The 14,101-nt window shown below is 48.7% G+C and overlaps 1 protein-coding gene across 2 annotated transcripts in view; it reads left to right on the top strand.

Annotated features, from left to right (window-relative positions):
- The window catches only part of COPB1 (coat protein complex I subunit beta 1), a 296,632-nt gene that overhangs the window by 62,735 nt on the left and 219,796 nt on the right, over positions 1 to 14,101 (top strand). For both annotated transcript variants that reach the window (XM_078681014.1, XM_078681015.1), the window contains exon 6: positions 481 to 573. In XM_078681014.1, coding sequence (XP_078537140.1) covers positions 481 to 573 — 93 coding nt within the window. The remainder of the gene's footprint in view (positions 1 to 480; positions 574 to 14,101) is intronic.

Below are 14,101 nucleotides of genomic sequence, written 5' to 3'. Positions count from 1 at the left end.
TTTTTGTTTCCATCATTGTAATCCGTTTTGTAATTATTAATATTGTTTACTTAGTTTTGCAAGATTGATAATGTTTGATTGTATGTTCCTCTGGTATAGTAAGATTGCCTTAACCCCAGCTTTTTTTTTTACCACATTTTTACTTGCTCCTCACATCCTTATATTTAAGGATGTAGTCACTAATATAGACTTAAAAGGAATATGAGTACGTTGTAAAATAAAACACAATATTTACCTTGGAAGGGGATGAGCAGAGAAAGGTCATCATTTTGCTCCAGAAAAATTGACATACACATTTTTACTAAAAGGCAAAACCTAACTTAAAAAAAAGAACACTGAAAAATTAAAATGCCTGAAAAGATTTTTCTACACTTTAAAATTCTTTTGATGGCCATCTAAGAATATTTTGTATGTTTTATTGGTGCCAAATTTGTTGTGAAAGCCAAATGTTTCTTTTGATACTGTAATATGTTCCCATAGGACCGTGCATTGGATTACTTGAGTACATGTATTGATCAAGTGCACACTTTCGGGGATATCCTGCAGTTGGTGATTGTTGAACTGATTTACAAGGTATGTTTTAATTTTTTTTTAATTTAAAGTCTAAATCAGCAGCCATTTACATGCTGAGATAATCATGTTTTTTTCATACCCTGGTCTGTGATCAGTTTGTATTTGTTAGGGATGATGATGCAGAGGTATTAGATATTTCACATTTTACAAGTCATGTAGTAAAATATTAGTAATGTTTATAGGGACCTTATTGTGTTATGGTATTTCATTTAGTAATTTCCTTGGTTATCTGTTAATAATAACATGAATTCCCAGTGAAACTTTATTCACTTTATCCTTTATGCTATGCATGTCTCACTGAATACTTTAAGGTATGTGTGATCATTCACAACACAGCTACAAACGTTTGCATTTCCATGCATGAGATTTGTCATTTGACTCTCTGCTTACTTTTGGGCACTTGGTTTGCACTCACTAAGTCACCTGGATTAGATGCATGTTTGATTGTCTTTATTGCAGCGTTCGTTAACAGAGCCAAACTATGGTGTCGATTCCGATCCGGTAAAATGCGCTCCGAATGGTCGTACGGAGAGTTTTTTCCCCGTACGAATCGTATCCGTAGACGTCTCGTACGTACGATGAAGTACGATCCGTACTAGGTGCCGAACTCCGTACGAGTCGTACAGGACTCCGTACGACTCAAATCTCCGTACGAATCTCACTCGGAACCCGCTGTACGCGACATCGCGGCACGTTTTTACGACCCAGCAAGTACGATTCGTGTCGGGTATGCGCCGTACGACCCTTTTCCTACGGGAGCCGAAAACAGTCGTAAACGCAGAGTTCGCGCCGAAACAGGTACGGAACGCCCCCCCCGGGTACGGCACGTACCCCCCATGATCGCTGGGGTACGCGGCGTACCCCTGTGGTCATGCGGGGTACGTGCCGTACACCCAGCGTACATGGGGTATGCACCGTACCCCATGTACAGTGGGTGTACGGCACGTACCCCATGTACGCTGGGTGTACGGCACGTACCCCGCATGACCACAGAGGTACGCCGCGTACCCCTGCGATCATGGGGGGTACGCGCCGTACGGTGTGTAGGTGATCGTGCGCTTTTCCGTACGAATCGACGTGTACCGTACGAATCGCGTACGGGTCGGCCGATCGGGATCGGAATCGTCCGGTCGTACGGCATCTGTACGAGTCGTACGGAAACGGCTCCGGATACGATTCGTACGGACGGGGATTTTACCGGATCGGAATCGACCCCTATGTCTGAAATACTAGATGAGTGAATAATTGATTTATACTGTGCAAAAAAATAAATAGTTATTATCCATTTAGGTCCATCAAGTTTTAAAATTATCTTCAGGAAAGTCCTGTTATGGTACAAATTGTGACCTCTGCGATTGTTGCTTTTTAAATTATTTAAATAAAGGATAATCATTTTTGTGCACAAACTGTACATGTTTATCTATACATGAGCACACAGTGTGTGTAAAAAAAATCTTAATTTTGTAGTGGGTTTATTTTTATTGAAAGGTATTATTATTGAAAGGTAATGTGCTGTTACATGGATAGTGTTTTATTGTGGTTAGTGCATTTTTCTCAGCAAAATTGTTTTTCTGGTATTGGTGTTACAGGTACGTTTGTTTTCATTATACTTTGCGTGAGTCTGGTAATGTGCATAAGACCTTCATTCAGTAAGAAGCCTGTATCTACCACAAGCCGCATGATTGGCAGACGTATTGGGTGTTAATGCTGAAAATGTTTGTTAAAGAAGACTAAGTCGGATGACAAAAAATGAAGTGTCACCTTGGTGATTACCCAGAGATCACTTCCTCTGAGGAATGTGTGACAACAAAGCTTCCTTCGAGTTGCCCTTACTATTATGCAGTAATTTCTTTTCACCTGAAAAGTAATTTTTGGCGTTCACTTCACAGAACTAAAGCGGACTTTTTCCCCCAACCAGTAGTGCTCCAAGAGGCTCGTTTGCAGAGTGGCGCAGAAAGGGGGCTTGGCCTCCGAAAACCTCTCCGCAATCCCGCTGTGTGAGACTTACTGGAGATAACAGGAGGGCTTGTTGAACTCCAAGGAACCTCAAGGCAAGTAGGTTTCCACACTGCGAGATTGCTAAGAGGTCTTCGGAGGCCACTTTCCATTCTCCACTTCTCTGCAAACGTGGCTCCTAGCGCACTACTGGTTGGTGGGGTCTAGTCCAATTTACATCTGAGGGACCTTGGGGGTCAAGCAGTCCTCCTGTTAACCAGTGTAAGTCTTACACAGCAAGGTTTCTGATTAACGGTCAGAGGCCCTCCCCCTTTCTCCTCCACTCTGTAAATGTGATTACTACTTAAAAAAAACAAAGGTCACAGGAACGTTATAGTTATGAAATAGAATAAAAAATACCTTAGAAATTCACTGAAAAGAGCCAAAGGTTATAGGGACGTTATAGTTGGGCTCAAGTTTCACTCTTACAAAACCAGTGAAATTCAGCAGTTCTAGTTAGCCGAGCTAACTATAACTCGCACCCCCACAATGCACTGCTTATGACCTCGCATATTACATCAATCATGACATGACATGGTCAGTGGCATCACTCATCACATCTCAAATGAAATGAAATCAAACGAAATTGGGCATTTATAAAGTGTGCGGATACTCACGGCGAGTGTCCCTGCGCTAATATCAAAACGGAAACAGAAAGGGACCCTCCCTGGCACCATGGTGTTATTGTTGGAACAGCCACGTTTTAAGTTGTTTCCTAAAAGACAACAAGTCCTTTGTCAGTCTCAGGTAAAGGGACAATTTCTTCCACAGACCAGCAGCTTGGACCTGAAATGACTGTCCTCCTATCTGAGATCTCGTGATCTTGGGAATCACCATGAGGGATTGTCTAGAGGATCGTAGGGCCCGTTGAGGCTGCTAAGGTTGCATCCTATTTCTCAGGTAAACCGCACCCGTATCATGGAAGGCATGATAAGCGAGCACTAGGACCTTAAACTGGACCCTCTTTCTCACCGAGAGCCAGTGCAACGCCTTCAGGTGGGGTGACATGCACGTTCTGGGGTTTACCATAAGAATAGCTCTGGCTGTAAAGTTCTGAACAACCTGCAGCCGATTGAGCAAATACTCTGGCAGCCCCAGATACAAGATATTTACGTAGTCCAAATTAGATGTAATTAAGGCTTGTACTATCATCTAATGGGATTCCACCGGGAGAAGGGAAAGAAAGTTTTTTACCATTCTGAATTTGGGACTTCATAGCTAGACTAGTGTCCAACTTGACTCCCAAGATTTTTACTGTGCTGACTGGGGTCGAAGGAGGGGACATGTTGCAGGGCTACCATAAATTCCAGTCCGCACAAGGGGAGCGGCCGAAAAAGATGATTTCGGATTTTTCTGGATTACCCTTGAGTTGGTTAAGTCGCATCCAAGAAAAGACCTCCGTTAAACATTTATTTATCTCCATTCCACGAAAACTCGCACCTTTGTCACGAGTGAACAGGAGTTGTCATCGGCGAAGGAAATGATCTTTGCACCATGCAATTCTGTAGACGTGCAAGTGGGGCCATATAAATATTAAAAAGTGTGGGGCTCAAAATAGAGCCCTGCGGGACCCCTACTTGCATTGGAGGAATGACCGCTGTAAGGGGAGAGGACCAAATTTCCTGCTGCCGCTCCTTAAGGAAAGCAGCAAACCAATTGTACACCGCGCCCACAACACCTTACTCCGCTAACCTTCGCAAGAGCTGGCCATGGGACCCGGTGTCAAAGGCTGCGGATAAATCCAGCAGTATCAGCACCGCACTGCCCCCTTTGTCTATCTGAGTTTAATGCTTTCTGAAACCTCTAAATAGGGCTGTTTCCGTGCTTAGAGTGGTTCTAAAGCCCAACTGGCTGTCATGAAACACACGGTTTCCTTCTATATAATCTGTTAGCATGGAGTTAACGTACTTCTCCAGGACCTGTGAAAAGAAGGGCTTCAGGGAAATGGGCCTATAAGTGAATGCGACCGCAGGGTCCGCTGTAGGCTTCTTCTGAAGAGGGATGATTTTTTCCCTTTTCCTGCAGCTAGGTACCATTCCCTGTTCAAGCGAAGAGTTAAGAACTGAATTGACCTCAGAATTTAAAGGTTCCGCAGTATTCTAATGCTGGACAGGGCTCAGAATGAGAACCCGACTTCAGAGTAACCATGATGCTCAATGATTTTTTTAAGGAAATAGGGGGAAATTGGGTGAGTGAGAGACTGACCCCCGAGGGCAGGGCACTCAGCGTCTCATCAGTTTCGACTGTGCCCATAACGGCAAACGACGGTTGAATCAGGTGGATTTTATCATTGAAGAAGACATCACTGATGTCATCATCCATGGAATCAAGTTCAAGGATTTGTATAGCGCACTACTCACCCATAGGGTCTCAAGGCGCTTGTGGGAGGGGGTGCATTATTTATCGATTAGCCAGGTTTTAAGTTCCTTTCTGAAGGAAATGTGGTTCTGTGTGAGGCGGAGGTGAGTGGGGAGAGAGTTCCAGGTCTTGGCTGCCAGGTAGGAGAAGGATCTTCCTCCCATGGTGGATCTGTGGATGCGCGGAACTGTGGCAAGCGCTTGGTTGGAGGATCTTAGTTGGCGGGTGGGTGTGTAGAAGGACAGTTGTGTGTTGAGGCATTCGGGTCCTAGTTTGTAGAGGGCCTTGTGAGCGTGGGTGAGGAGACGGAACGTTATTCTCTTGTTGACGGGAAGCCAGTGGAGGTCTTTCAGGTGGCCGGTAATGTGAGCTTGGCGTGGGATGTCCAATATGAGTCTGGCAGATGCGTTTTGGATGCGTTGGAGTTTTTTCTGTAGTTTGGCTGTGGTTCCGGCGTAGAGGGTGTTTCCATAGTCCAGTCGGCTAGTGACCAGTGCGTGGGTGACCGTCTTTCTTGTTTCGGTGGGGATCCAACGGAAGATTTTTTTGAGCATGCGGAGTACGTTGAAGCAAGAGGATAAGACGGCGTTAGCTTGTCTGGTCATCGAGAGGGAGGAGTCTAGGATGAAACCCAGGTTGCGTGCGTGGTCTGTGGGTATGGGTATGGGTGCTGTGCCCAGGGCCGATGGCCACCAAGAGTCGTCCCAGGCAGAAGGTGAAGATCCTAGGATGAGAACTTCCGTTTTGTCTGAGTTAAGTTTTAGGCGGCTGTTTTTCATCCATTCGGCTACTTCTTTCATGCCTTCATGAAGATTGGTTTTGGCGGTGTTAGGGTCTTTGGTGAGGGAAAGGATCAGCTGGGTGTCGTCGGCGATGATGTTGAGGTTGTGTTGTCGCGCGATGGATGCGAGGGGACTCATGTAAACGTTGAAGAGGGTGGGACTGAGTGATGATCCTTGTGGGACTCCGCAGATGACTTCGGTGGCTTCTGATTTGAATGGGGGGAGTCGGACTCTCTGGGTTCTCCCGGTGAGGAACGAGATGATCCAGTCCAAGGCTTTTCCTTGTATTCCGACGTTGCTGAGGCGTTGTATGAGGGTGCTTTGACAGACTGTGTCGAAGGCGGCGGAGAGGTCAAGTAGGATGAGGGCAACTGTTTCTCCGTTGTCCAGAAGCGTTCTGATGTCATCTGTCGCTGCAATGAGGGCGGTTTCGGTGCTGTTTGGCTCGAAAGCCGGATTGTGAGGGGTCGAGGGAGTTGTTGGATTCAAGGAAGGTGGCGAGCTGGCTATTAACGGCTTTCTCAATGACTTTGGCAGGGAATGGGAGGAGGGAGATGGGGCGGTAGTTCTTAAGTTCAGAGGGGTCAGCTGTGGGTTTCTTCAGGAGGGCACTGAGTTTGGCGTGTTTCCAGCTTTCTGGGAAGGTAGCGGAGTTGAAGGAGCAGTTGATGACATCACGGAGATGGGGTGCGATGATAGTCTGCTTTGTTGAAGATGTGGTGGGGACAGGGGTCGGTTGGCGAACCTGAATGGATGGAGTTCATCAGGCGGATGGTGTCTTCAGTGGTGATTGGGTTCCAGGCACTAAGGTTGTTAGAGATCGGTTTGGGTTTGGAAGTGGGAGGGGTGGGCTGTTCTTTTGAAATGTTCTTAAAGCTGTTATGTATGTCGGCGATTTTGTTGTAGAAGAACGAGGATAAAGAGTCGCAGAGGTCTTGGGAGGGAGTAATGTCGTTAGAGGCTGCGGTGTGGTTGGTAAATTCTTTGACGATGTTGAATAGTTCCTTGCTGTTGTGGGCGTTGTTGTCGAGTCGATCCTTGAGTGCTGATTTCTTGGTGGATCGGATCAATTGGTGGTGTTTGCGGGTGGCTGCCTTGAAGGTGGTCAGGTGGTTTTTCTCCATGTTTTTTCGAGAGTACGGCATAGTTTCTTGGAAATCTTAAGGTCATCGTTGAACCAGGGGGCCTTTTTGCTACCTTGTTTGATCTGGTGGTTTTTCAAGGGTGCTAATTCGTCAGCGCTGTGGGTGATCCATTGTTTGAGTTTGGTGGCAGCTTCGTTTCGGTCCGGTGAGAGGGCTGGAGGGTTTTGGTTGAGTGATGTGAGGAGTTGGTCGGTGGTGATTTTGTTCCAGTTTCTTCGAGGAGCAGGTTGTGGGGGGTTGTGAGTCGTGGTGGTTTTGTAGCTGAAGTGAACGCAGCTGTGGTCCGTCCAGTGGAGAGTTGTGGTATGATTGAAGAAGATGTGTTTGCTGGAGGTGAAGATAGGGTCGAGCGTGTGTCCGGCTAAGTAGGGGGGGGTGTCAACAAGTTGTTTGAGTCCGAGAGTTGCCAGGTTGTCCAGAAGGGTGGTGGTGTTGCAGTCGTTTTTCTTTTCTAAGTGGAAGTTGAAGTCTCCCAGTAGAATGTAGTTCTCGGAGGGGAGGGTATGTGGGCTGATGAAGTCGGTGATGTCTTCGCTGAATTGGTTACGGGTTCCTGGTGGTCTGTAGATGAGGGTGCCTCTAAGTGTGGTCCTGGGGTCGGTGTGGATCTGGAAGTGGAGGTGTTCGGCGGTTGCAAGGTCATCGTCGGAGCTGGTCGTGATTCTGATGGTGTTCTTATGGACGATGGCGCCTCCTGTTCGGTTGGAACGGTCTTTTCGGATGATCTTGTAAGCGTAATCTTGTAATCACTAACGCACCTACTCGCACCATCTTTTTTTTTTTTTTTTTTTTCTCTCCCTCTCTCCCCCTCTCCCCCTCGCTTTCCCTCCCTCTCTCCCTCTCTCTCCCTCTCTCCCTCTCTCCCCCTCTCTCCCTCTCTCCCTCTCCCCCCTCCCCCTCTCCCCCTCTCCCCCTCTCTCACTCTCCCCTTTTCCTTCTCTCGCTCTCTCTCTCTCCTTTTCCTTCTCTCGCTCTCTCCTTTTCCTTCTCTCTCTCTCTCTCTCTCCTTTTCCTTCTCTCTCTCTCTCTCCTTTTCCTTCTCTCTCTCTCTCTCCTTTTCCTTCTCTCTCTCTCTCTCTCCTTTTCCTTCTCTCTCTCTCTCTCCTTTTACTTCTCTCTCTCTCTTCTTTTACTTCTCTCTCTCTCTCCTTTTACTTCTCTCTCTCTCTCCTTTTACTTCTCTCTCTCTCTCTCTCTCTCTCTCCTTTTACTTCTCTCTCTCTCTCTCTCTCTCCTTTTACTTCTCTCTCTCTCTCTCTCTCTCTCTCCTTTTACTTCTCTCTCTCTCTCTCTCTCCTTATCTATCTCTCTCTCTCTCTCCTTATCTCTCTCTCCTTATCTCTCTCTCTCTCCTTTTACTTCTCTCTCTCTCCTTTTACTTCTCTCTCTCCTTTTACTTCTCTCTCTTTTGTTCTCCTCCATGTTCCTAACAAAAATAAATGTGTCGATTTGTAATGCAACTGGTGCTCATGTAAAGTACTCTGATACTGGATATCTTCGCGTCTAGTTTGCGCTATATAAAAGTCTAAGAAAAACAAACTGTTAGATCTGGGGGTCTCTAGTTGGCAGAGGTAGGTACCACTGTCCAAATAGGGACCCTTGCTTCTAGTCAGGACAAGGAGATAACTCTCTGAGATAACCCCTGCTCGCCCTCTAGGTAGCTTGGCCTGAGCAGTCTAGGCTAATCAGAGGCAATGCGTAAAGTATTTGTACCAACACTCACAGTAACACAGTGAAAACACCACAAACTGATTCCACAACAGTTTAGAAAAATAAAGGTATTTATTCTAAAACTACACAAGACCAAAACGATAAAAATCCAACATACACGGTTCAAGAATATGGTTTCAAAGAGTTCTTAAGGTTGCGTTAAAGTTCTTCAAGTTGCGGTAAAAATAAACCACAGTTGCGTGAAAAGTTCACAGTTGCGTCACGTTTACTCACAGTACCTTTAGTTGCAACAAAGTTCCAAAAGCAGAAGCTGGTGCGGTGGAAAACAAGCGATGCGTTGCTCCTGAGACCCTGGGGAGGCGATGCGACAGCCCCGCTGCAGCAGCGGGCGTGTTGCGACGAATCCGGTCTGTATGGGGAGGAAGGCCACTTGTATGGATTCCGGTGCGTAGGTTCCGTAGGAAGTCTGTTCTCGCAAAGGCACGATGCGACGATCTCGTAGGTGCTGCGACGATCTCCGGGGCGACGATGCGCGGTCCAGCGGTGATCGCAGCTCCTCGATGCGATGATTCTGCGACGACACTCGCAGCGACGTGATGCGGTCCGCAAGCAAGCGGTGCGGCGTTCTCACCCAGCGACGACAGGCTCTGCGACGATACTCGCAGCGATGTTCGATTCTCCCGCACCGGTCTGGTGCGTCCCGCAAACGGAGGATGCGACGTCTCTGGCAGCGGCGTCAGGCGCTGCGACGATCTCGACCTCCGTAGCGGCGGGAAACTTCTCGCACTGTCGGGGATGCGCTCCGCAAGCGAGCGATGCGACACTTTTCAATTTCAAAAGTCTCTCAAGCTTTAGTCTCAAGCTTCCCAGCACAGGTCCAACCTCCAGAGGCCCCACAACTGGATCAAGCACTCTAGGAGGGACAGAACTCACTCAGCAGAGTTCAGGGAAGCTGGGGGTGAAGTCCTTTTGTTCCTGGGACTTCAAAACAGGGAGCCAGCTCTTCTCAGGCCCTTGGAGATTCCTTTCAAGACAGGGGACACAGCTCACAGCAAAGTCCTTCCCCTCTCCTTGGCAGCAAAGCAACAGCAGGTCAGTCCAGCAGAGCAACAGCAAGACAATCTTCCTTCTTCAGAGTCAGCTTTCTCCTTGGCAGAGGTTCCTTCTTGATTTCCAGGATGATCTAATTTTCTGTTGTCAGGGGTCCTGTACTTATACCCCTAAAGTCTTTGTTCTCTTGGTGCATGTGGGCCCTGTGCCCGGTCTGAACCAGTTCTGGGCGGATCCTGAGCACTTTGTTTTGGTGGCTGCATCTTTCCTTTCAGAGTGAGGGGCAGGGTCCTCAGCCGCCCAGCAGGGGGGTGGAGCCAGCATTGTGGAAGGCAGGCACAGCCCTATTCAGCCCAGGTGCTAACTCCTCCCACCACTCAAGTCATTCAGCCTAGTGCTGACTCATCCATCCTGCCGGGGAGTTCCCCAGCCCCTGTCACTCACAAACCAGACAGTCAATACACAAACAGGCCCAGGCACACAGAAGGTTCAGACAAGAGAACAGCAACTTTCTAAAAGTGCTGTTCTCAAACACAGGATTTAAAAACAACCTTTCCTAAAAGATGTGTTATTAAATTCTGAGTTCAGGGATACTAGATACTTATGTCCTATCTTGTTCCTATGGGAAGAAATGCTGTTAACCACTGTAGCCAGCATCCCCCATGTTAATCTATGGAGCAAGATAGCCTTACAATAGTGAAAAACGAAAATGGCTGTAATTCACTACCAGAACATGTTACCTGCACCAGTACATGCTCTACCTTTCACATACACTGCACCCTGCCCAGGGGGGTACCTTGGGCCTTCCATAGGGGTGGCTGATGTGCACGAAAAGGGAAGGGTTAGGCCTGGTCAGTGTGGACACTGACCAGGAGGACATGGCAGTTCTAAACTGCCCATAGGCACTGCAGTGGCAGGCCTGAGACACCATTTTAGAGCTACTCCTGTGGGTGGCACAATCAGTGCTGCAGGCCCACTAGTAGCATTTGTCATCACCAGCCCTGGCACACCCAGTGCACTTTACTAGGGACTTCATGGTGATACAAATATGCCAAACAGGTATATTCAATCAGAATAACAATTTACACAGAGAGCATATGCACTTTAGCACTGATCAGCAGTGGTAAAGTGCGCAGAGTCCTATTGCCAACAGCCACGGGTCAAGAAAAATAAGGGAGGAGGAAGCAAAAAGTTTGGGGATGACCCTGCAAAAAGGGCCAGTTCCAACACAACCCCCTTCCAGCCTAAAGCCAGGGTAGACCAAACGATACCTCGATGGGATTCCCTGCTTGAGGCGATAGAACATGGAAACTGGCCCACACAGCAGGGCAGTCCTGTTCTACGCCGTCCTAAACCCAGTTGGATCACTCTATCCATACTCTCAGGGTCCACCATGCCAACCCATGTGGAACCCTTCTCCTCACCTGTGGACACCACCTGTGCAGCACTTAACCTTAATTTTCTCACAGGTGTGTCCCAACAGACCGACAGCAAGCCACAGTGACCACCAACAGTGATCAGGGATGAGATCCAGGCCTCATGCCTCTCAGGGCTCTCAAACCCCTGTGGCGTCAGAGGGTGGGGGGCAGTAGCCCCAGGTGCTTGGCACCCTTTGTCCATTCTCCCACCTGTCAGGTCAGGTCTAACATCCTGGCACTGACCCACCAGTCCCGGACCTGTATCCGGCGGCTGGACAGGAGGCTGGGGTGGGCTTCCCCACACCAGGTTCTCCTCTTCCTTGGGGCTCTGTACCCTCCCACCTGGAGCGGTACCCCCTTCTAGAATAGCCAGGGCACCTGTGGCAGGTGTCCTGCACCATTCACCCACCAGTTCAGGGGTGCTATCCTGCAACTGGTATTCCAGGTAAGGGGGGACACCCCAGACCTGGCTCTCAAACCTAGTCTCAAAAGCCTCCAGGTCAGACAATACCTGAACCTGGCTTCCCCACCCAGGGACCAACCCCTGCGGTGGAACACTTGCCTGACACGCCAGGACTTCTGGGGACTTACATAGTACCCCCTTGAGGGTGACACACAACTCATGTGTCCTGTGACAGTCTGCCTGGCGCAGATCTCCCGACCCCTGTCCACCTGACAGCGCGGGAAGATCCCCCAGGACAGAAGTGAGGTCACCATGGTCACTCACTGGGGACTCAGCCCTTCTGACTGGTCCCTGACCCACTGGATCTCCCACTGGGGACTCCTTCCCCCTCTCACCCCTCAGTCTGGACTTCTGTACCCTCCCAAATGGAGCAGCACTGCCAGACACCAGAACTGATGGAGGCCTGGTTACAGGCACTCCCCGTTTGACAGATACTAGGAGATCCTCCTCAAATGGCCTACAAGTACAGTCTAGGCCCCCAACCTGGTGTTCCCTCAAGAAACCCTCCAGGCCCTGAGACTGGGTTTCGGGCACCGTGAGACACACCGTCCCACACTCACTCCTTCTCCACTGAGACCGGACATGAGCCCCTACACCCCTCCCACTACACTGGGACCTAACCGGGTTACACTGAACCTCTTCCACCTCACAGGTCTGGAAGATATCTAAGCCACTCCTTTTTGGATCACTCCCCAATGCCTCTTCAGACCCTTTGGAATCCACCAAGAGGTCCGCCTCCAATGCAAGCTCTCTGGGGTCAGAGAACTCACGCTCCACCGGGTGTTGGCATAGCTCTGGAAGACAGGGACTTAAAATATGCTCTCCAACAAATGAATCACACAGCCCCCCACAGTTGTTAACCAAGCTACCCTTTGCCTCACCCTCCAGTGCCTCACACAAGAACCTCACACCACTCTCCTGAGACTGGCAAGACAGTATCTGACTGTCTCTGTCACACAACCCACACTCTTCTGGCTGGTCTTCACACACACACACCAAGGTTTCTACCATGGGGGAACCCCTCTCCCTGTACCTCTCATCTAGAGTCAGTAGAGTGTCCCTCCCACCACTAGGAATATGGTCCCCTGTGCCAGTCCCCCAATCTACTTCAGGGACACTGCACTCCACTGGAACTACATCATAAACCTGAACCCCCTGGTGTATGTCGACCCCCTCCCTCAAGTCAGGTGCCACATCTCTGGGTGTTTGTACCTTTCTCTCAGCACTAGATATCATAAACATGCTGCCACCATCTGAGCTGGACTCCTCCTCCAACTCAGCAAAGCTCACCTCTTGAGCTACCCATGTTTCTTCTTCAGCTGAGACCCTCATGGCCTCACGCTTCTGGAGCTCCAACTCAAGCTTCCTCATTCTTAATTCATGGGCCAAGGTCAATTTCAATTCTTCCAGGGCATGGGCATTTTTGCTCTCCTCTGCCGCCCTTTCTCTCTCTTTCTCCATTTCCAATTGCTTCAGCTCCATTTCAAGCCTCAACATTTCTAACTTATGATCTCTAGCCCTTTGGTTTTCCTCCAACTCCTCTGGGGAAAAACTTTCAGCTGAATGGTTGCTGCCAGCCCTTGAGGCTGCTCTGGACACAGGCAGATCCTGTGGCCTGAAACCATTCCTTTGTGCATCCTCATCCACTTCTGCATCATCTGTCCCCCCAGCCTCTTTGGTCTCCCACCAGGCCCTTAAGGCCTCCTGTAGCTCCTCCTTCTTGGAGCGGCGCTTCATGGGGCATCCAAAGTTCCTGCAGAACTGCCTGAGTTGACCTACTTTGTAATCGCTTAACATTTCAATATCAAACTCCAGTTCTGCAACATCACTTGCTGGTTTACCATTCAGAGACATGATGCTTGGATTCCTTCAGGGTTACGATCAAAAAAATAGAACCAACCAAAAAACAGTAGTATGCGGTGGCGTAGTGGTCTGCACTCACTAGTGATGTACACCAATTACTGTGGGTCAAGTACAAATACAAGTTCAAATCCCACCGCCTGACCACCAATGTTAGATCTGGGGGTCTCTAGTTGGCAGAGGTAGGTACCACTGTCCAAATAGGGACCCTTGCTTCTAGTCAGGACAAGGAGATAACTCTCTGAGATAACCCCTGCTCGCCCTCTAGGTAGCTTGGCCTGAGCAGTCTAGGCTAATCAGAGGCAATGCGTAAAGTATTTGTACCAACACTCACAGTAACACAGTGAAAACACCACAAACTGATTCCACAACAGTTTAGAAAAATAAAGGTATTTATTCTAAAACTACACAAGACCAAAACGATAAAAATCCAACATACACGGTTCAAGAATATGGTTTCAAAGAGTTCTTAAGGTTGCGTTAAAGTTCTTCAAGTTGCGGTAAAAATAAACCACAGTTGCGTGAAAAGTTCACAGTTGCGTCACGTTTACTCACAGTACCTTTAGTTGCAACAAAGTTCCAAAAGCAGAAGCTGGTGCGGTGGAAAACAAGCGATGCGTTGCTCCTGAGACCCTGGGGAGGCGATGCGACAGCCCCGCTGCAGCAGCGGGCGTGTTGCGACGAATCCGGTCTGTATGGGGAGGAAGGCCACTTGTATGGATTCCGGTGCGTAGGTTCCGTAGGAAGTCTGTTCTCGCAAAGGCACGATGCGACGATCTCGTAGGT

This window comes from Lissotriton helveticus, chromosome 3_1 (assembly GCF_964261635.1).
Source record: "Lissotriton helveticus chromosome 3_1, aLisHel1.1, whole genome shotgun sequence".
Classification (NCBI taxonomy): domain Eukaryota; kingdom Metazoa; phylum Chordata; class Amphibia; order Caudata; family Salamandridae; genus Lissotriton; species Lissotriton helveticus.
Note: the sequence above shows the minus strand (reverse complement) of the source record. Positions and strands in the feature narration are given on the sequence as shown.